Raw genomic sequence first — 23,556 nt, 5'->3', positions numbered from 1 at the left:
TCATCAGACTAACAAGACCCCAAAATTTTGATTGTCCTACTTTTTAGTGCAACTAAGATTGATTGCTGAATTCAAGTGGTAAGTTCAGTTCTCCCATTGTAAAATTTTCCATGAGATTTTAATCAGGCTTTTGTCATCCATTGATACTCATTGCCTGATTTGGTTATTTCATCTGTGAATACAAAATCATAATTTTCTAAACTGATTCCTTCCACAGTTAAAAAAAAAAAACTTTTCCTTTTTTTTTAGGACTGTTTTGTTACCCTGAATGCCTAATTCTTGACTTTTAATTACAATTTTTCAAAGTTAGATGGTGACCCATAATTTTACATATATGATTGCACATATGGTACAGCACTACATCATGTACAACCAGAGAAATGAGAAGTTGTGCTGCAGTTTTGTACAGTGAATCAAAATGCATTCTGCTGTCATATATACCTAATTAAAATTAATTAATTTTTTTTTTTTTTTTTTTAAAGAAAGCTAGAAGATGACCCCAGTTCCTTTTACTAGTGTCCAGTGAATAGTTTTTGGTGTTTGGTTTTAGTTTTCTTATAAGCACATACATTTTTTCCTTATTAAAAATTCAATCTGTAATGTTTATGAAAACTACTTTCTTTTTTATGCCAGGTAGAATAATATTTTTAAGTTTTGTTAGGTGGTAAACATAATATAGGTAGTTTTTATTTTTTTAAACATTTAATTTTTAGTTGTATGTAGACACAGTAACTTTATTTTTATACAGTGCCGAGGATCAAACCCAGTGGCTCACGCATGCTAGGGGAGCACTCTACCACTAAGCCACAACCCCAGCCCAAGTTTTTTGGCTTATTATGTGCCATCATCTTCAAAGCTTGCTTTCTTGCATCACCAACTATGTGCTCAAGGAAAGCAGATTAAATATTTGTGCAAAAATATGAGTGCAGTTTGGATATTTTGTTGATATTTGTGCTTAGAAAAAGGAAATAATCAAATCACAAAACAGTATTTTACTATAATATAATCACCTTCATGCTTTTGAATTTCATTTTAACAAGCAAAGCTATTCAAAATATAGAACAAATTTTAATGTTAAAAGGCCTCAAATAACAAAATTTTTTAACATTATTTAGGAAAAATAAGGTGTAAACTGAGATTGTTTTAAATGTTCTTTACTGTTATAACTGAAGTCAGTTGACCTGGCCTGGACTTTTCTTTCCCCATTTGTAAGTAAAAGGTTTGAAACTACACCCACTATGGGTTCTTTTCCAACTCTACATTATTTTATGCATGTTTACAATAATTTGTTGCTGTAGCATATTTTCTTTTTTTTTTCTTCCTAGTTTTGGGAATAAAATCCAGGTCCTTACATGTCCTAGGAAATAGCTCTACCACTGAACTATACCTGTAACCCTGTTTTCTCTTTTGAATTAGAGTCTGCTAGTGTTTAAGTTATTGAAAACATTTCACTGTGTGGAAATATAATATTTCTATAATTTGATAGAAAGGATTCTTCTCTTATCCTCCTAGGAATTTCAAGAGCAGCTGAAGATCACCACTTTTAAAGATCTGGTAATCAGGGACAAAGAACTCACAGGGGCATTAATTTCTTCTCTTATCAACTGCTACATCAGAGATAATGCTGCTGTTGATGGCATTAGTTTACATTTACAGGACATCTGCCCACTTCTGTATAGCACTGATGATGCAGTTTGTTCTAAGGTATGATGCTTCAGTTTTTTACAGTAAGTTTCATGGTACGATGAAAAGCACACCAAATGAGAGGAACTGTTTTGTTTTACTTAATGTGATCTCCAAGAGATCTCTTAGTTGTTTTGGCCTCAGAATCCTCAGTTATCTAAGAAAAGGGTTGGATTTCATGCTTTCTTTAATTGTGTATGCTCCTTTAAGTTTGTCATAAAAGAATATTTGATATTATTTTTAGGTCTTGTTAAAAAAGAAAAGGCTTGGGCTGGGGTTGTGGTGCAGTGGTACAGCGCTCCCCTAGCATGCATGAGGCACTGGGTTTGATCCTCAGCACCACATAAAAATAAAATAAAGATACTGTGTCCACCTAAAACTAAATATGTATCTTTTTTTTTTTTTTTAAAGAAAAAGCTTAGAAATTAAGGAAAAACACTGAATTTAGAAATTAGGGAATTCGTGTCTCTCCTTAGAAATTAAGGAAAATCACTAAAACTTTAAGTAAATCTATTATGAATTAGAGTTAATGGAACAATTTTTATTGATCCTTTCCTACAGGTTGAAAAAATAAATAAATCAGTGTCACATGGACTGCCTGCTGACCAATAATGTATTGACTAGGCAAGAGAATTACCTGACAAAACTGTCTTGATTAACATATTTGTGAGAGGAATTAAGAATAGCTAGGATAATTTTGATCAAAAACTTTTCTGCCTAAAATTAAGAAGAAGTAAGTTTGTAGAGTTGTTTTTATTTTTAATGGTGGTAAACCACATATAAATTTAGACATAGACTTAAATTTTATGTTGACAGCATCATCCCCCTGATTTTATATTATTTTAAAGTTTTTATCATCTCTTCTAGGCAAATGAGCTTCTCCAGCGTTCCCGACAAGTTCAAAGTAAGTCTGAAAAGGAAAGAATGTTAAGGGAATCATTAAAGGAATATCAAAAAATCAGCAATCAAGTGGATCTTTCCAACGTCTGCACTCAGTATAGACAAGGTAAGAAATAAAATGTTCATCTTACCTTTTACTCATCTCAGAGGATATATGACAGTATGTGAATAAAGTAAGATGATGATGAAATGCCTCTTCCCAGAGGCAAATCTTTCTTCATTGTCAGTGGCCTAAGTGATAACATGAAATATGTAACTTTTCTTTTCTAGGGCTTGATCCCAGGACCTTGCATTTGCTAGGCCAGGGCTCTACCACTGAGGTATACCCTCAGCCTGAAATTTGTAACTTTTTAACGTTGGAGTTTTAGTTCTTGTCCAGTTAACTATTAGTAATATTTATTTTTAAAATGCTTAAAATTTCTTTACTAATTTTCAAAATAAAGTATGCCTCCTTTATTTGAAATTACTTTAAATCAGATCCAACCTAATATAAAAGCTGTTGCCCTTAGTGCAGTTATTATTTTGTACCTGAAGATTTTTTTTCCCCTAACAAAGAAGTGAAATCCTACTTTCTGTTATTTTAAGTATGATTTTTTTTTTAATACTATCTGCCTGAAAAGCATATTAAGACCTTTTTCTTTGATAGTCTCACCAGAAACATTCTGTGATGTTGCCACCAGGGAGACTAATATATCATAGACCTTAATGATTAGTTTTATATGCCAGCTAAGGAAAATTATATTCAGCTTAATTATAGGCTAAATATGCTGTCCTTTTCTTTCCCATTAGTGCGTTTTTATGAGGGTGTGGTGGAACTTTCTCTTACTGCTGCAGAGAAGAAAGATCCTCAGGGTCTTGGACTTCATTTCTATAAACATGGAGAGCCAGAGGAAGACATGGTTGGACTTCAAGCTTTCCAAGAAAGGTGACTGCTAATACTTTAGCCAATTATCCGCTTTCAGATAGACTTTTTTTTTTTAATTTTTTTAGTTGTGGATGAACACAACATCTTTATTTTATTTGTTTATTTTTATGTGGTGCTGAGGATCGAACCCAGAGCCTCACACATGCCGGGTGAGCGCTCTATCGCTGAGCCATAACCCCAGCCCCTCAGACTTTTGTGTCAAGTTTTGATTGATAGTATTAGGGAAATAATATTCCAAGTATAACCCTTATAAAATTTAATTCTGCCTTAATTGTTTTATAAAGACTTGTATCAGTATTAAAATTTTTAGCCCAGAAATAAAGTTTTTATCTGAAGAAAATTCTTAAGAAATTATAAATGTTTTCGGACCTACATCTGTGGTTTTTCTTTTTGTTTTGGTGTTGTGGAAGGAGTTGTTTGGGTTTTTTGAGACTTTATTGGTGTTTTTAAAGGGGAAAACATTTGAAAACAAAAATGGGGTTTTCATTCAGGATAATGGTAAGTATTTTATTTTATTTATTTATTTTTAATTTTTTTTTAAATTTCTTTAGTTAGAAGTGGACACAACGTCTTTATTTTACTTTATGTGGTGCTGAGGATCAAACCCAGTGCCTCACACACACTAGGTGAGTGCTCTACCCCTGAGCCACAACCCCAGCCCAGAGAAAGTATATTTTTTTAATCTATTTTTGAGATAGGGTCTTGCTGTGTTGCCCACACTGATTGATCTCAAATTCATGGGTTTAAGTGATCCTCCTGCTGCAGCCTCCCAAGTGCTGGGATTATAGGCATGTGCCACCACTCCGGGCTTGTTATTTTTAATACTAAATATGTATTTGTATTACCCAAGTATACTTCTTGTGTATATACTATTTTCTTGTATATATTTACATTTTATAAAGTAAATCAAATGCTTTTAGTTAAATAACATACTTCCTTTTGTGTTCTATTTCAGATTAAACAGCTACAAGTGCATTACAGACACCCTTCAAGAACTTGTAAATCAAAGTAAGGCTGCTCCTCAGTCTCCTAGTGTACCTAAAAAACCTGGTCCTCCAGTGCTATCATCTGATCCCAATATGCTGAGCAATGAAGAAGCAGGACACCATGTAAGGGGCATAGCATATTTTCTTTTGAAAGTACACCGTGTTTTAGAAATTCTGTAAGGTAGGGGTGGCATAATCACTTGAGGAAAGGTAGTAGCTCTTAGAAGTTTCTGTTCAATGATTCTTGATTTCTTATTAGGGGTTTAGAGTTAAAGTGTTGTGATACCCAACAACAAAACCTTTAACTATGCCAATTTTGCTGTTTTATTTATTTTAGTTTGAACAAATGCTCAAATTGGCTCAGCGATCCAAGGATGAGCTCTTTAGTATTGCTCTTTATAATTGGTTAATACAAGCTGACCTTGCCGATAAGCTACTACAGGTAAAAAATGTTTTTTTTTATTGCAGTGTTGTTAATATTAATTTATATTTTTAACTAGTATAACTTAGTAATTTAAGCAAATATATAGTTGTAGGAAATTCTTTTCTCGTCCTGTACCTACCATCAGTTGTTGTAAACCTAAGTATGTAATATAATTTCTTTTCCTAAGAAGCCAACTAGACTGTTGCTTTAACTTTCTTGCTTAGAAGTTATTTAGGATAATGTACATTGTGGAGTAGAAGTCACTGGGTTATGAATTATGAACTTCATCTTATCTCTGCTTTTAAATCACTGTGTGACTATGGACATGTTCTTTTACTACTCTCTCAATATTCCTTTTTCTATAAAATGACTATCTGACATTCATTAATTTTAAGGGCACCTTTGAGCTCAGAACCTAGTCAATACCTATGTTCTCAAAGCTTATTTAAAGATTTGTAATTTTATTTTTATTAACCTAATTGAATTGTTATAGAAACTTGTTAGCTAGTAAAACAAGAATCATTTGTAATGAGAAAAATTGCCTATTCTTTTATCTTATTTTATTGGATTCTAATTTTGCTTATTTCATGCAACAAAGCAAAATTATAGTTGCTTTAGAAATATTGTGTTTTTGACTTAAGACTGGTGTTCAGAACATTTTTCTGAGTAACCATATAATTTCTAGATTGCTTCTCCATTTCTGGAGCCACATCTAGTCCGAATGGCCAAAGTGGATCAAAACAAAGTTCGTTATATGGATTTACTCTGGAGATATTATGAGAAGAACAGAAGTTTTAGTAATGCTGCTCGTGTCCTATCCAAATTGGCTGACATGCATAGGTATGGCATAATATTCTCATTGTGAAGAATTATTAAAGACCTAGTTATATGTAGTAATATACAGATTTCACAGATGAAGTGAAATCTATTCAAGTTAAGTAGAATTTTTAAGTAGAATTTAATTCAATTTAAGTAGAATTTTTTACGCTTTTACTTGGATTTACCTATAGTTCATAATTCTCTATTGTGGGATTCGGGGTACTGGGAATTGAACTCCTAGGATTACAGATGTGTGCCACCATACCCAGCTTCCTTTTTTAAAAAAAAATAATGTATGGGCTGGGGTTGTGGCTCAGTGGTAGAGCACTTGCCTCGCATGTGCGAGACCCTGGGTTTGATCCTCAGCACCACATAAGAATAAATAAGTGAAATAAAGGTATTAAAAAATAATAATAATAATGTATGGTAGGTAGGTAATAAAAGAATCCTCATTAGACCCTCTTTATTCAAACTGCCTTATAATTTTTTTTCCTTAAAGTATGTCTTTATACTCTTTCTGAGTAACAGTAGTTAATTATTATTAAGTAAAAGATCAAAAACTATTTCTCACTCTACAGACTGAGCTGTATCCCCAGCCTTTCTTATGTTGTGTTAAATTACTAAAAATGTCTCACAGCTTACATATTAAGGATTAAGAATTTCATTAAGGGCTGGGGATGTGGCTCAAGCGGTAGCGTGCCCGCCTGGCATGCGTGCGGCCCAGGTTCGATCCTCAGCACCACATACAAACAAAGATGTTGTGTCTGCCGAAAACTAAAAAGTAAACATTAAAAAAAAAAAAAAAAAAGAATTTCATTAAGACAATCATGGAGATTTAAATTAGAGTATTATATCAAATGATCATTTGATATAATATTGGAAAGATCATTCTTTTAACCTTCTATTTTCATGGGTAACTATTTTGAAAACTGGGGATTGGTTGATTTAGCAAGGAAAGGTATGGAGACAGAGCTGATATCAAATCACATTAATGAGAATTATTGCTTAAAGAGTTCATATGGATCTGGGTGCTTTGGCACACATCTATAATCCCAGCAACTCAGGAAGAGGAGCCCAGGAGTTCAAGGCCATCCTGGGTATTATAGTGAGATCTTGTAAAAATCAGGGGGTAGTGGTAACCCAAGGGTGTAGCTTACTGGTAGAACACAAATTTAGACCTGTGTTCATCTCCAGCACCAAAAGAGAAAAATTCAGTTATAGCAAGTGTGATTATGCGCATTAATGTGCAGATATATATTATATTGCACATATTTCTTAGTTTTCTCTCCTTTTTCGTCTTAATAGTTAACTTGATTTTTTTTTAAGTTCCCCTTCATGCAAAAGATGAAATGACTTTAAAGTCCTAAAAGACAATTGCCAGTAAAAGCCTTGGTTAATTTATAACTTTTATAATTAAGGATTAACATTATGTCAAGAAATTTGTAATGTTTTGAACAACCCACAATAAAAAATTAAAAAAAAAAAAAAAGGATTAACATTATTAAACTTTAAATTCATTGTAGCTACATGTCTTAAAGTTATGTATTAAAGTTATGTAATCCAATGTTTGAGAACATGTTATATGCTGTACTCTTCTAGAGTTACATATGGCCTGTGCCCTAATCCAGACTTTTAGTATTTCATTTCAAGATTACTCTTATTATTCTTATGTAGTCCTAAATACCATTACCATACAGATCTCTTTATGCCATTTTTATTGTGCCATATTGTCTTAAAACTTTAACATCTCTAGCCAGGACTTTGGCACACACCGTAATCCTAGCTACTTGGACAGCTGAAGCAGGATTGCAAATTTAAGACCAGCCTAGACAACTTGAGACTTTTTCTCAAAATAAAATTTTAATGAAGGGATGTTGCTCATTAGGAGGATGCTTGCCTAGCATGTATGAACTGAGGTTCCATCCTCAGTACCACAGAAACAAAACAAAATGGAAAATTAGAGTCTCTTAATTGCCCATCTTTAATAGTACTTTACTCTTTATCTTGTTGCAAAAATCATTATATTCCTGGATTTAGAAACTCCCTTCCATAATAAATTTTTCCAACTATTGCATTACTTTTTGCTCTTTTGCTCACTGCAATCTTCTTGTATATATGGGCTGCACCAAATTAATTGGCAGCCATAGAATGTTATATTTTAAATAACTTGGAAATATTACTTGCTTTTTAAATATTCAGTTGAGAGGGAGTTGGAGTTGGAACTGGGAGTAAAGCTCTTTCAGTAACAAGACCCCTAAATGTACAGAGTACTTAATATTTAGCCTTAAGGGTAATGCTAGTTAATTGCCATACACAGTTCTGCTTTGAAAAACAGAAGAGAGAGAGAGAGTTCTTTTTAAATTTGGATTCTTTTGTTTGAAGAAAAAGAGGAACCATAATTATAGAGAAGGACAGTTTAAATAAAGCCTTCTTTGAGAGTAGAAAAAGTCAATTTTTTCCTGATGCCAATTGGAATGCATTGGTTGCAAAAGATAAATTTAATGCAGATTGATGAGAGGTTCCCTACAAGTAAATGAATTGGTTTGCTTTTAATGACAAGCTAATTTATGATGTCAGGTTCGTGGAATATAAAGGACTGAAGTTGGCAGCCATGAGATCCATGCTTGGGACTTTCTAATACCTATCAATAGGTCAGCAAGCAAATGTGTTTTGAGTGCCAGTGTTCAAGGCATTCAGGAAGCAATAGTGAACAAGACAGGCACTATCCTCTTCTGACCTTCTAGTAAACAAAGACCAGAGATAAATAAATTCAGGTTCTATAAATACAATAAAAATGTATAATATAATAGCAAGTGCCTGGCAGGGGTGGGGAGCTGTTGTAGTTAGGAGTCGTTGAAAAAGGCCTCAAGAGAGGAGCTGGGGCTGTGGCTCAGTGGTAGAGCACTTGCCTAGCATGTGTGAGGCACTGGATTCAATCCTCAGCATCACATAAATTAATTAATTAAATAAAGATATGTGTCCATCTACAACTAAAAAAAAAAAGTCCTCAGAGAAAGTGTCATTCAATTTGAGACTACAAGGGCAAGAAGTAGGCAACTGTATAGAAATGGAGGAAAAGTGGTCAAAGCACAGTAATGAATCTGTACAGAAGTGCTGCAGAATACAGGTTCGTTGTGTTTGGGACACAAGAAAGAAAGCTGGTGTTGGAGATAGTGAACATAGGAATGAGTAGAAGGAGATGAAGTTGGGGGAAGTTAGGAAAAGGTGATTAAAGGGTCTTAAGAGAATACATATCGTTGTAGTCCATGAGTTTTATTTTAAGTGGTCATCCTGGTTGCTGTGTGGAAAATTAAATGTAATATAAACTTATTAAGGTAGAAATATGAGGAATAATAAAAAAGTTTTTCCTTAATTTTAGAAGAATCTATGTTGTCTTCATTTTCTATGGTTTAAGTTTTTTTGAGGCAACGTCTTGCTATGTTGCCCAGGCTGTTTACAAACTCTTGGGCTCAAGCAATCCTTCTGCTTCAGCCTGCCAAGTAGCTGAGTCTACAGGCTCACGCCACCGCACTCAGCTATTTAATCTTTAATATATTGAACTGACGTTTTAAAATAGGAAGATACTTTTTAGATGTAGAATTTGTTGTCTAAAATCATGAATCTCTCATTAGAAATCTAAAATAGATTTATTAGAAAAATAATTTTTCACATTTCAAATGGCCTTTTATGCTCATTTGGTTTAAAATAGTACATCCTACATGGCATATTTATATCTTCAGTTCTTCAAAATCATATAACTAAAAATAAAGGGTTTTCCCTCCTAGCACAGAAATTTCACTTCAGCAACGGTTAGAGTACATTGCCCGAGCCATTCTTAGTGCCAAAAGTTCCACTGCCATTTCGTCAATAGCTGCAGATGGTGAATTCCTTCATGAATTAGAAGAAAAAATGGAAGTAAGTATCTCTAGAAAAAAAAGTAAGTACACTTAAGCTATATCCTTATAGAGTAGTAGCCACATATTTATTTCACTTTTCCTTATTTCCCTGGTAAATGGTAGGTTTATAGAGGTGATTATTATTAATTCTAGTCTCTTCTGCTTGTATATATTTATTTTCTGTTTAGGTATAAATCTTAGAGAGATTTTAAGTATACCAGAACTTGGAATATAAAGACATCATTGCAATTTAACTTACAAATTTTGGCATGGGAGGGGCGGTGCTGGGGATTGAACTCAGGGCACTTGACCACTGAGCCACATCCCCAGCCCTATTTTGTATATTTTGTATTTAGAGACAGGGTCTCACTGAGTTGCTCAGCGCCTCACCATTGCTGAGGCTGGCTTTTAACTCACGATCCTCCTGCCTCAGCCTCACAAGCTGCTGGGATTTCAGGCTTGCGCCACCATGCCCAGCTTAATTTATACATTTTAACTGTGATATTTCTGTATTTTTGAATCAACTGTTGGAACAAGATGTTTGTTATATTATATTCACCATTGATTCTATAAACATAAGGAGTAAGATAAATTGCCTTAACTAAGAGACCAAAAAATTTAGTTGTCTATGTGCAAACAGCTTATTTCTCATTCACAGAAATTAAGTGTATGTTCCTGATTGGCAGGTGACTTTCTTCCACATGTTTGATTTAGGGACCCAGGTTTTATTTTCTAATACTGCCATTCCCTAGGGCCTTGGCTTTTATCTGACAGGAAGAGAAAGAAAAAAATGTATAAGAAGCACTTTTACACTCAGAAAAACCACGGCCCTTTACTTTTACTCTCATTCTATGAAGAAAACTTACTCATGTGGCCATACCACTTTGCATAGGTGACTGGAAAGGCCGGTCTAGTTAGTTATGTGTCTGGCTACATTCATGAGAGGTACTAGTGGGCAGCAAAGGCTTTCTGCTGTAGTACATACCCTGTGACGTACATTATTTTTATTTTAGCGAACTTTACTAGGAGTTATTCCTTCAAGCACTTGTTAACTTGTCATAAAGAGATTAAAACATTATTTTCTGTCCAAAATAGGTTGCTAGAATCCAACTTCAAATTCAAGAAACACTACAAAGACAGTATTCCCATCATTCTTCTGTACAGGACGCAATTTCTCAGTTGGATTCTGAGTTAATGGACATAACTAAGGTAATAAAAAAGCGAGTGAAATTCCTATAATGGTCACCTTACTTTTAGAAATTCTTTGTTTCATATTTTGCTTTTTGTTTCCTGAGAAATATGATTCTACCTCTACAAAATAAGAACAGCCATCCTTGGTAGCTTGTCACTGGATGAGTAGATGATAGCTGTAGCATCTGACTCCTAGAAAATGTTGAACTTCCCCTGCCAGATTTGTAGCTGAGAAGAACGTATTAGTCTCCCCTGGGGGGCTATATTAAAATCAGCTAATTTATGGCCTTATTTCTTGCCTTAGGAAAAGTAACTTATGTTTACTTAATTCTCCAAGCCTCTCTCATTCTGTACCCTTCTTTAAAGTTCCATCTTCAATTATTCTTAGACATGGTTCCAAGTACCCTGAAACACTCCCAAGATTTGTCAGTATTCCCTTAATTATGAACATCTGGTTTAAACAACACTAATTCTAAAAGAAGTATCATTACAGTACCTCTGCTTGGCCAAGAAAAAAAGGGGATAAGTACTAATCTGGAATTATGGCCATCTTTTTTTTTTGGTGCTGGGGATTGAACCCAGGGCCTTGTCATGCGAGGGAAGCACTCTACCAACTGAGCCATATCCCCTAGCCCTGGAGTTATAACCATCTTTATACAGGTTGAGCATTCCTAATCCATAGTGCTCCAAAATCTGAAGCTTTGAGCACCAACATGACACCACAAGTAGAAAATTCCATGTCTGACCTTGTGATGTGTCATAGTCAAAACACATAAAATTATTTAAAATATTATATAAGACTTTGATCAGGCTGTGTGTGTGTGTGTGTGTGTGTGTGTAAGGCATGTAAGAAACATTAATGAATTAAATGTTTAGACTTAGTTCCTATCCTTAACATATCTCATTGTGTATATTTATATATTCCAAAATTTGAAACATTTATTCCTAAGCATTTTGGATAATGAATATCTACTCTGTATCATGGTTTAGATACTTTTGATATCTTGATTATTTTTAATTTTGAAGGAATGTTTCAATATTAATCTCTGCTTGGTTGTTTAATTGTGGGATTTTTCTCCCACAGCTTTATGGGGAATTTGCTGACCCATTTAAACTCGCAGAGTGTAAACTTGGAATAATTCATTGTGCTGGTTATTCAGACCCCATATTGGTGCAGACCCTTTGGCAAGATATCATAGAGAAAGGTAAGTGTTGGATTATAGTAAATTAACATACATTATTTAGTGATATGGTAGAGGCATGCAAACTGCTAGTAGATAATATTCCTAGGGCTAAGGAAAAAGGTATACCTAAGAAGAGAGAGAGTTGGGGCATCTGCATAGAGTGGAGGGTGATCATATAGACAGCAATCCCACTAAAAATCTGGAAACACCCTCAGTAGAAAGAATGTGTCATTTCTAGGATTTATGCTACATAATAAGGGATATTGTGACACTTCCCTCAAATCTCATAATCTGGTAAGATGAGAGCATTTATCAGACAGTAACAGGAACACAGAATCTGCTAATTATATGAATGTGAATCTCAATTCTATATTTCGAACCTTGAAACAATTAAATAGCCAATAAAAACATTTTACACTAAAAATAATTTGGGTTTCTACTGACATATCTCTTTCTTACAGAGTTGAATGATAGTGTAACATTGAGCTCCACAGATAGAATGCATGCTCTCAGTCTGAAGATCGTCCTCCTTGGCAAAATTTATGCTGGTACACCTCGCTTCTTCCCTTTAGGTAAGCAGTAACCTTAGGTGCTGTCATGTTCCATTTTCTGATGATTTTCTTCATTTGATGACTTTTTTCTTTATTGAGAAGTAATGATCTTTAGAGTGAAAAATAGAATATCTTTGTTGCTATCGAGCTCAGCAGTTTAATTATACCTCCAAAAAAAGGACCTCAGAAAATAGCATAACTTGTTCATGAATAGTTGAGTATGAAACACTTTTACCAACTTTCCAAGTTTAAATATCCATTTTGGGATTGTGCAGATTGCAAATTATAAGTGATTATATTGTTGGTAACTCAGTACAAGGTTGTGAAGAGGAAGGTTTCTGATGTTCTGTGCTTGATTTAACTGCTCTGTTGCACAGATTATATTTTTCTTTAAATGGTTAGGTTACAATCTTAATTATTTGAACCCCTTTCCTATGCAGACTATAATTGTTTTATAGGCAACTATTGAGTTACTTGCCAATCTGTAGTTTTTTCTGTTTTAAAACAATAGAAGCACCAAAAATACATCCATGAAGTGGAATACTAAGAATTTTTATGTTATTGAAAAATATTGAAAAACATGAATGAATGTGCTCATAATATAGCATTATTTCTTTTACTTTTACTCATTCATTTATTTACATATATTACAGTGCTAGAGATAGAGCCCAGAGTCATACTAGGCAAGTGCTGTACCACTGAGCTATACCCCCAGCTCTCAATTTTTTTATAAATAATTGGTTCTTTTTAGTTGTACATGACAGTAGAAGCCATTTTGACATAATTATAAAAGCATGGAATATATTCTAATTCAGTACCTCTTCTTCCCCTTCCCTCTCCCTACCCCATGCTCTTTTCCCTCAATTGATCTTTCTGTCATTTACCCGTAGTGTTTTTTTAACACTCTCATTGTTTTTGTTTTATTTTGTTTTGTTTTTTGTTTTTTATCTATTTTTTTAGTTGTAGTTGGACACAATACCTTTATTTTATTTATTTACTTTTATGTGGTGCTAAGGATTGAACCTAGGGCCTCGCACATGCTAGGCGAGTGCTCTACCGCTGAGCCACAACCCCAGCCCCTGTTTTGTTTTTTTTTAATTAATTTCTTGTGGATGTACACAATGATGAGATTCCCTGTGGTATATTTATATAGGTACATAGGAAAGTTATGTCAGATTTATTCTAGTCTTTTCTTTTCCCATCCCTCTTTAAATTATTATTTTTTTTCATGAGCATTCAAAGTTGTTTATAGGCCACCTCAGATTTAGCATCCACTCCTTGAACATGGTCAGAAATGCAACCATTATAATCATACCCCTATTTCTTGTAGGCATAGTATTAAGAGTACTGTGCCATTTCACAGATAGAGAAATAAAGTATATAAAAGAGCAAGGGCTAAGGGTATAGCTTAGTGGTAAAGCATTTGCCTAGCATGTATAAGGCCCTGGATTCAATCCCCAGCACCTTAAAAAATAAATAAATAAGCAAACATAAGCTAGGTGAAGTGATGAATGCATGTAATTCCAACTTCTCCAGAGTGTGAGGCAGGAGCATCTCAAATTAGAGGGCAGTTTTAGCTAAACCTTATCTCAAAATAATTTTTTTTTTTAAAAAAAAAAGCTTGGTCCCACTATTATGTATATATATAATGCACTAAGAAATTTTCTAAATTATTTTTAAATTTTCAAAAAAGGCTTGGAATGTAGCTCAGTGGTAGAGCACCCTTAGATTCAATCCCAGTACTGCAAAAAAGAAATAAAAGAGCAGACATATGTATGTATTTTATGCATGTTTATTATTGGTGCATTCATATTATACATATTAGTAGTGTTCATCGTTATACATTCATACATGCACATGAGATAAAAATATGTTTTGGTTAGTGTTGTTCCCTAGTATTTCCCTTTTTCCTCCCCTCCTACTTCTCTCCCCTGCTCCCTTTCCTCTACTGGTCTCCCTTCAATTTTCATGAGATCCCCCATACCTTTATTTTTATCCCTTTTCCCCCTTTCTAGCTTCCTCATATGAGAGAAAACAACTCTTGGCTTTCTGAGTGGCTTATTTTTCTTAATGCTATCAAGTTCTATCCATTTTTCTGTAAATGACAGAATTTCATTCTTCGTTATGATTGACTAAAACTCCATTGTGTATACATTACCACATTGTCTTTTTCCTTTCATCTTTTGACACAACTAGGCTGGTTCCATAATTTGGCTATTGTGAATTGTACTGTTATAACATGGGCATGGATGTAGTATGGTGACTTCAATATTTTGAGATAAATACCAAGGAGTGGTATAGCTGGGTAATATGGTGGTTCCATTGCTACTCTTTTTAAGAACTTCTATACTGATTACCATAGTAGTTGTACTAATTTACAGTAAACAGTGTAAAGTGTTTCTTTCCCCAGCCCTCCCATCCTCTCCAGCATATATTATTATTTTTAAATTTTATTTATTTATTTTAGTTGTTGATAGACCTTTATATTTTTATTTATATGAGGTTCTGAGAATCAAACCACGTGCCTCACACATTCAAGGCAAGCACTGTACCACTTAACCACAACCCCAGCTCTCCAGCATGTATTATTTATATTCTTGATGACTGCCATTCAAAATGGAGTGAGATGAATCTCAGTGTAGTTTTAATTTGCATTTTCCTGGTTGCTAAAGATGTTCAACATTTTTCATGTATTTGTTGGACATTTATATTTTTTTCTTTTGAAAGGTGTCTGTTAGTTCATTTGCCCACTTATTGATTGTGTGTTTAGGGATTTTGGGGTGTTAAGTTTTTTGAATCTTTATATATTCTGGATATTAATTATATGTCAAAGAGTAGCTAGCAAAGATTTTCTCTCAGTCTGTAGGTTCTCTTTTCATGTTATTGTTTTCAATAACATGTGTGCTGTGCAGAAACTTTCTAATTTGATTCCCTTTATTTATTCTTGATATTATTTCCTGAGCTTAAGGAGTCCTGTTGAAGTTGCCTGAGGTTATATGTTAGAACGTTCATTTGATGTTTGTTTTCTTCTAGAAATTGGAAAGTTTCTTTTCTAATTCTGAGGTCCTTGATCCATTTTGAGTTGACTTGTGCAGGGTTGAAAGAGGAGAGTCTAATTTCATTCTACATGAGGATAAAAGTTTTTTTCCAACAAATGTTTTTTGTGTTTTGTCAAGGATCAGGTGACTGTATTTGGGATGTGTCTTCTATTTTGTTCCATTGGTCTGTGTGTTTGTTTTTATGTCAGTACCATCCAGTTTTTGTTACTATAGCTCTTTCATTATAATTTGAAGTCAAGTATTGTGATGCCTCCAGCATTGCTTTTTTTTTTTTCCGCTTAAAAATTTTTTCACTATTCTGGGTCTTTTTCTTCCAAATGAATTTCAGAACTGTTTTTTCTAGTTCTGTGAATAATGTTCTTGGCATTTTGATAGGAATTGCATTGAATCTGTATAATGCTTAGTAGTATGGCCATTTTAAATAATATTAATTCTGTCTATTCGTGGACATGGGAGGTCTTTCCATCTTCTAGTGTCTTCTCCAATTTCTTTCTTCAGTTTTACCTCCTTGGTTAGATTTATTCCTGGGTTTTGTTTTTTGAAACTATTGTGTTTGGGATTGTTTTCCTGATTTTTTTTTTTTCCTCTGTGGATCATTGGTGTCTGGGAAAGCTATTGAGTTTTGTATGCTGATTTTTTTTATCCTGTATATATATTTTTAATAAATGTTTATAAATATGTGAAACTAATACTTTTAATAGTAATACTTTTAATAGTTTTTTTAAAGGTCATATTATATGCAGTCCCTTTGAGGGTATTTATGCTTTGGCCTAATTTTTGAACCTTATGAAGTGTAGAGTAGAAGAGACCTTCCTTTTTTAGTCAGTTTCTCAACAGCAAGCAAACATCAATGTACTTCAAACTGGATAAAAGTTAGAAGTTTTTAGAATTCTTGTTATTTCCCTAAGTCTGAATGGTGAATTCTATAGGTTCAGTAGCAGTTCTTTCAGTGATTCCTCTTGCCCATGGACATTTACATTTCAATTTCTAATTTCAGGTAGTATAACTGTAAATTTGACAACTGTTACTGTCAAGATGTTGTTTATGATAAGACAGGTAATAAAAAATAAATTAAAACATATTACAATTAGAACCATCAAAATAATATAAACCTGGGGCTGGGGACATAGCTCAGTTATTAAAGTGCTTGCCTCGCATACACAAGGCCCTGGGCTCGATCCCCAGCACCAAAATAAATAGATAAATAGATAGATAGATAGATAGATAGATAGATAGATAGATAGAAAGAAATAACATAAACCTAAGGGTAGGGCATTAAAATTTTTTGACTTTTTAAAATCAGGATGCAGTAGCCCTTTCTGAAAAGTTATTAAAGATACAGTTTTTTAAAATATGTTTTTCAAAAACTATCAGATCCTCTAATAGAATTATGAATAGTCTCTGTTCTTCTTGTACCTTTTCATATTTTTCTGAGTTCCTTAAGATGTTGTCGTTTTTTCTTAGTATCTTGAAAGTGTACAATTTAATAGTTTTAGCATATTCACAGAGTTGTGCAGCCATTATCATAGTCTAGTTTTAGGACATTTGCATCATCCCAAAAAGAAACTCTGTCCTACTACTCTTGTAATCCTAGTAACTAAGGAATCTAAAGCAAGAAGACCACAAGCTCAATGTCAGCCTCAGCAGCTTAGCAAGATCCTGTATCAAAAATCAAAAAGGACTGACATAACTTAGTGGTAAAACACCCCTGATTTCAATCTCTAGTACTGAGGAAAAAAAAAAAAAGAAACCCTGTACTCATTAGTTGTCATTCCCCATTCCTCCCCATCCTCCAGCCCTAGGGAAACAATAATCTACTTTTTTGCCTCCAGATTTGCCTGTTCTGGTGCTTGAGTGTGTTTATCAAAGTTAGGGCGTTTTAGAATAAATAAATATATATATATACACATATATATGTGTGTGTGTGTGTGTATATATATAGAGAGAGAGAGAGAGAATGTGTGTGTTTTTGTTTATTTTGGGGGGTTTTGGGTGGTGGTATAGAATCCAGTTACTTATACATACTAAGCATGCATTCTACCACTGAGCTATACCCTCAGCATCCTACATATTTTTAATTGGTTTTCAAAATATTTCCCCCAGAAACTACTCGGCTATGAGTAAGACCTAACTTTTAATGTCAAGAGTTTTAAAAAATTCTAATTTCGAATCTTTCTTTCTCTAGATTTTATTGTACAGTTCTTAGAACAGCAAGTTTGTACTTTGAACTGGGATGTAGGCTTTGTAATACAGACCATGAATGAAATTGGAGTACCATTACCTAGACTATTAGAAGTTTATGATCAACTATTCAAATCAAGGGTAAGGAAAAATATTAAGATAAATTTTTTAATTAATTAAACTAATTTTTCTAGATACACAGTGGGACATTTTGATTTCATATTTTTAACTGTGATATCACTTAATCTAATAGAGTTGCAGCAGGGATTTGCTTCATTGACTATTAGAAATTATACTTAAGACTTTAAAAACTGCTGAGAGATGCTTTGCTAGATACCATGATTAAAATGAAATGTTAACATTTTTAATATTAATAAACATAATTATATATACTTTACTCTTGGTTGGATGGGCTAAACCAGGGTATGTACCAAACATTTAAGAATTCTCGATTTTTATTTATTTATTTATTTTGGTGGTACTGGGGATCAAATCCAGCACCTTGCACATCCCAGGCAAGTGCTCTATCACTGAGCTACATCCCCGCCAAATTATTTTGAAAGAACAAAATAACAGTATATTTGTTCAATGTAACCTAATCAAAAGTATCAGTGCTTAACAATTATTCTCACACATACTGAACCCTATCAGATTATATATTTTGAAATTTTTATACTAAGTTAAAAGATTCCAAATAAAACCTTGTTGAACTAGATGTTTTGTTTTTGTTTTTATAGTAGCATCGCACAGTGCTTTGCAAGGCATCTTATGCATCTTTCTTATTTGAGCCTTATAATATACCTATGATGGAAATGAGCAAATAGTAGTATCCTCGTTATCTGTTGCAAAAGGACAAGAGCAGAGACATTAACTAACCTGCTCAAGTCACATGACTAGGAACTGTTGAAGCCAGATGTAAGATTCTGTGACTGCTAGTGTAGTCTTTGTATTATGCCAGAGTAAGACTGCGTAAGTTCAAAGAAAAATTGTATTACAGCCCATAAATAGACTTTTCTTTCACATCACATTCCTAAGCAGGACATTTACATGTTCTACAAAGTACATCAGTACATCAAATCCTCCTAAGAGATATTTCAGCATGGTTTTTAATGTTCAAAATATTAAACACAGTTTGCCTTATAACTCATTTAATCTATATATACATATATTCTTTATAGGATCCATTCTGGAACAGAATGAAGAAGCCACTACACCTTTTGGATTGTATCCATGTACTATTAGCAAAATATGTTGAGAATCCTAACCAAGTTTCAAATTGTGAGAGGTAACTATGATTAAATATTGTATTCTAGAAAAAGCTTTTAAATGCTTCTAATAAATACCTGGGTAACAAATTTTGAGAGAATGTGGGAAAATGTGGGGATTAGAGATTATGTCCTGTTTACATCAGCAGTAACTTTTGATATCAGCATTTATGAAAAGTGGGATTTTTTTTAGTGTTTTAGCCACAATTCTAATCAATTCTTTTTTTTTTTTTTTTAATTTTTAATATTTATTTTTTAGTTGTAGTTGGACACGATATCTTTATTTTATTTATTTTTATGTGGTGCTGAGGATCGAACCTGGGGCCTCGCATGGGCTAGGCGAGTGCTCTACCGATGAGTCACAATCCCAGCCCACACAATCCTTAATCAGTTCTACAAGTGAACATGTATCATTTATGAATGACTTCTAAACATCTTCTGCTTTAAATTAATGACCCAGTACTAAGATATTTCAGTTATGTCATTGTGATATGGTTGGCCATTTTCAGGAATATTATTCTTTTGATAAAGCCAAAAGGAGGAGCTGGGGAGCTCAGTTGGTATAGTGCTTGCCTTGCATGCACAAGCCCTGGGTTCAATCCCCAGCACCACACACACAAAAAAAGCCAAAACGATATAAATAATTTAATATTAACAGGAATCATCCCTTAGTGACTCCTCATCATAATATTCTTCAAATGGAAAATTGTGGTTATTTGGTAATTGGCCTCCCCCAAAGTGTCCTTCTCAGTTTTCAAGTATTTGCCATTAATGTAATCCTTGCTTTTCTATGAGACTAAAAGTAAGATTAGCAGAATTGGAGAGAAGAAACCCTATAAAAGGTAATGTTTCTAAATGTATAGGTAATTGATCCGGTATCATTTCCTTTACAGGAGAAGATTTACAAATCTCTGCCTGGATGCTGTTTGTGGTTATCTGGTTGAACTCCAGTCTATGAGCTCTTCAGTAGCGGTCCAAACCATCACTGGGAATTTTAAATCCCTTCAAGCAAAGTTAGAAAGACTTCATTGATAATTGTAATGTATTTTTGTCCATGCATTTTGATCTGTAAAATAAAAGCTTAGCTGGGTCCAGATATCAAGTATTCTAAGAATTTAGATGCAATTTTAATAGAAATGTGTTTTTAATAAGTGGCTAATACTTACAAATATAGCACATTTGCCAAAAGAATTCTTTTATATGACTATATTTTGTTTTTTAATAGTGGGTTTGGAACTAACTAAATAAATAATTGGTATGGGCTGGGGTTGTAATTCAGTGGTGAGGGCTTTCTGTGTTGCCCCGAGTTCAATCCCCTACACCAAAAATAACAATAATAATAATAATTGGTTTAGGAAATAATAAATTAGGTTGTGTTTGTATTTAACACAATGATTTTTTTTAATTCCTGTTTTGAATTTTACTCTAGGCAGAAATTTTGAATTTATATTATTTCTTTTTAAGTAGAATGTCAGTACCAAAATTTCAAACACTAGTTCTTAAATAGGCAAATGACTGTTTTGTTTTAAAGATCATCTTTGTAAAGAAATTTCTGTAACTACTAATTTTATCAGTTATATCCCTTGGGGTTTGAAATGTAAACTTAGTTACTTGAGCAGGTAATAATGTTCTGTGGTTTAGAGGTAAACCTACATAGGGAGATACCATTTCCTTTAAGTGTCCACCTGGCTCTTCTTTGGTTTTGTAATTACTGTTTCCATTAAAGCCATGGTTCTCAAAGTGTGTGTTTCAAACCAGCAGCAGCAACATCACTTGGGAATTTGTTAGAAATTCAGATTCCTGAGTCCCTCTCAGACCTACTGAATCAAAACCTTTGTGGGTGAGGCCCAGCTTTCTGTTTTAACAGTCTCTCCTAGGGATTCAAGTGCATGTCAAGTTTGAAAGCGACTCCATCAGCAAATACTACTGCTTTCTGTAGTTTATGGATTAGGTCACCTGATTCCTTCACCTCCTTTCCTTATTAGTAACCATAACTCATGAGTTTTATCCAAGACACACAATGTGTAAAGGCAAAATTGTTAGCAATGTTGTCTTTAGCAAATTGCAATAACTAAATCAAGTCTTCCAAAGTCATGGCAATAAGAAAAAAGAGTGAGAATAACTAGAGCTAATAAAAAAGCAAAAATACTGTCCTTTTATCATTCTCCTTTTATACCACTAAGAGTAATTATATTTAGTTTCCTGTCACTAATGCCTGTCTAACAATTTTTAGGTACATTTTGAATATAATTTTACTTCCACTTTTATCTTTTCCTAAGATCATAGGGATCCCTTCTCCACATTTTTTCTCTTAGAATTTAGTTCCCCTTTCTCCTCCAGTCTCCTAATATATTAATATGTATAGAATTCAATATAGCACTAATGGAATTTCGCTACCTCTCATTTTTCACCTTTTCATTTCCTTAGCTATTTTAAATATGTAAAATGAATGTATACTATGTATTATTAGTTTTGTAAATTTAAAATTCTGTCGTATCTACTTACAAATGAAGATCTTCTTAAAATATTATAATGTAGACTTGACTTCACTTCTACTAAAAAATAGTTTTGTTTTATGCACATTTATATATCAACACATTAATATATGTTTTGAATATACTCAACTTACAATATTGAGTGTATCTGAGTACAGTTTTGAAGGACTACCATGTATGGTCTATAAAAGTAAAAAATCTGAACTTTGCCCCATTTATTCACATAGCACACTGAGAGAGTTTAAGAATTTCAGCCCCCGTGCTGGGCGCCGTCCTGCATGCCTATAATTCCAACAGCTCTGTAATCCCAGCAGCTCAGGAGGCTGAGGCAGGAGGATCACAAGTTAAAAGCCAGCATCAGCAAAAGCAAGGTGCTAAGCAACTCAGTGAAACCCTATCTCTAAATAAAATACAAAATAGGGCTAGTGATGTGGCTCAGTGGTAGAGTGCCCCTGAATTCAATCCCCGCTACCAAAAAGAATTCTAGCCCCCTGCAGATGTTTGCAATACCTTCTGAAGGTAAGGTCCCTAAAAGACAAATTATGAAAATGAATAAAGGATAACAAGTACTAGGAAGGATGTAGAGGGAAGGGAACCCTAATACACTATTGATGAGAATTTAAATTAGCACAGTCAGTGTGGAAAAAATTATGTCCTCTCTTTTTTAGACCTCCAGAACAGTGTTCCTAAAACTAGCATTCAGAAAAATCATCTGGATAGCCTATGAAACCAGATTCTTAAGTTCCACCTCTAATGGATGTTGATCCTGGCAGTTTAGTGATCAAACTTGCAGTAGTATTGTTCTAGCACATTCATTCAGTGCATAGATATTCTTTGTATTTGGTGTTTGATCAGAACAAACATATAGACAAATGAGTTGTTGGTAGAATATATTTTATGAAACTATGTTCATTACGGGTAGTCAGGAGTCACTGAAGGTCATGGTTGCAACAAATTCGTTTTTTAAAAGATCATTTTAGTATGGTAGAGTGATTTGGAATGAGAAAAATCTGTTTGGAATAACTGTGCAGAGTGTCAGATACTGACCTTTGATGTGCATGTGATACATGTTCAACATTTAGTTAGTTAGATCTGACTGACCAGTGATTTGTTCATTGAACACCTGTGTATTAATTATATAAACTTCTCTATTTTATATAATCTTTTATACTTAATTTCATCTCAAGACTTTTTCACAAATTATTCATTCTCTTCCTTAGGATAATTTGTCTCCATATTTTTTCTCTTATTCCTGGAAGAAAAATCATGATAATATATACAGTCATATCGTGGAAATGAGGCGCTGAAACATCAAATCCTTTTTTTTTTTTTTGGTGCTGGGGATTGAACCCAGGGCCTTGTGCATGCGAGGCAAGCACTCTGCCAACAGAGCTATATTCCCAGCCCCTGAAACATCAAATCTAAAGGTTTTGAAAGTTTATAATTTCCTTTTATTCTCTACAAATATCTTCATTTAAATTCTCTTAGTAGTAAAACCATTTTCTTCAGAATATTTGTGAGTCTTCTAATAAATCTTTTCAGATACTTCTAAGTTTTATTTTCCTCATATATAATGAAATTGAAGCTAAGACTTAAATCTAAAATTTTGTAAGGACTATAGCTATTTTATATTATATTCTACTTCAATACTAGTTACAATACTATTTTATTGCTTATTTCAAATAAACATCATTTCTACATCATTACAGCATGTTTGAAATTAAAATTTATTTTAAAACTACATCATGTGTTTTAGACTTTTGGAAGTTTCTCTCAACAAGAAACTTTGGAACTCTTTGAAGTTAATCAGTTTATTATGTGGGATACCATGTCCCACATATCTTGTCTCCATTCTACACCTGAATGACCTTCTAAAGCAAATCCATCAAAACATAAGTCTGAGCTCTTCCCTCTCTCCCTGCTCTCTCTCTACTCTTGTTCCTCCTTTTTCTCCTACCTCAGTCTTGATTATCTAATGACACCAACATATCATCTTT

The 23,556-nt window shown here is 33.6% G+C and overlaps 1 protein-coding gene across 2 annotated transcripts in view; it reads left to right on the top strand.

Annotated features, from left to right (window-relative positions):
* The window catches only part of Nup155 (nucleoporin 155), a 62,556-nt gene extending 39,387 nt beyond the window's left edge, over positions 1 to 23,169 (top strand). Inside the window, exons 23-36 of one of the 2 annotated variants that reach the window (XM_027936281.2) lie at positions 1,513 to 1,704; positions 2,551 to 2,689; positions 3,373 to 3,508; positions 4,464 to 4,617; positions 4,832 to 4,936; positions 5,604 to 5,758; positions 9,523 to 9,652; positions 10,729 to 10,842; positions 11,909 to 12,029; positions 12,470 to 12,580; positions 17,804 to 17,940; positions 18,978 to 19,084; positions 19,958 to 20,101; positions 22,780 to 23,169. In XM_027936281.2, coding sequence (XP_027792082.1) covers positions 1,513 to 1,704; positions 2,551 to 2,689; positions 3,373 to 3,508; positions 4,464 to 4,617; positions 4,832 to 4,936; positions 5,604 to 5,758; positions 9,523 to 9,652; positions 10,729 to 10,842; positions 11,909 to 12,029; positions 12,470 to 12,580; positions 17,804 to 17,940; positions 18,978 to 19,084; positions 19,958 to 20,096 — 1,740 coding nt within the window. In that variant the 3' untranslated portion in view covers positions 20,097 to 20,101; positions 22,780 to 23,169. Of the gene's footprint in view, positions 1 to 1,512; positions 1,705 to 2,550; positions 2,690 to 3,372; positions 3,509 to 4,463; positions 4,618 to 4,831; positions 4,937 to 5,603; positions 5,759 to 9,522; positions 9,653 to 10,728; positions 10,843 to 11,908; positions 12,030 to 12,469; positions 12,581 to 17,803; positions 17,941 to 18,977; positions 19,085 to 19,957; positions 20,805 to 22,779 lie in introns of those variants that run through there. The other variant, XM_027936280.2, reaches the window with a different exon arrangement.
* Positions 23,170 to 23,556: the final 387 nt, after the last annotated feature.

This window comes from Marmota flaviventris, chromosome 5, assembly GCF_047511675.1.
Source record: "Marmota flaviventris isolate mMarFla1 chromosome 5, mMarFla1.hap1, whole genome shotgun sequence".
NCBI classification, from domain to species: Eukaryota; Metazoa; Chordata; class Mammalia; order Rodentia; family Sciuridae; genus Marmota; species Marmota flaviventris.
The sequence above is the reverse complement of the archived record's forward strand: the minus strand, read 5'-3'. Positions and strand labels throughout refer to the sequence as shown.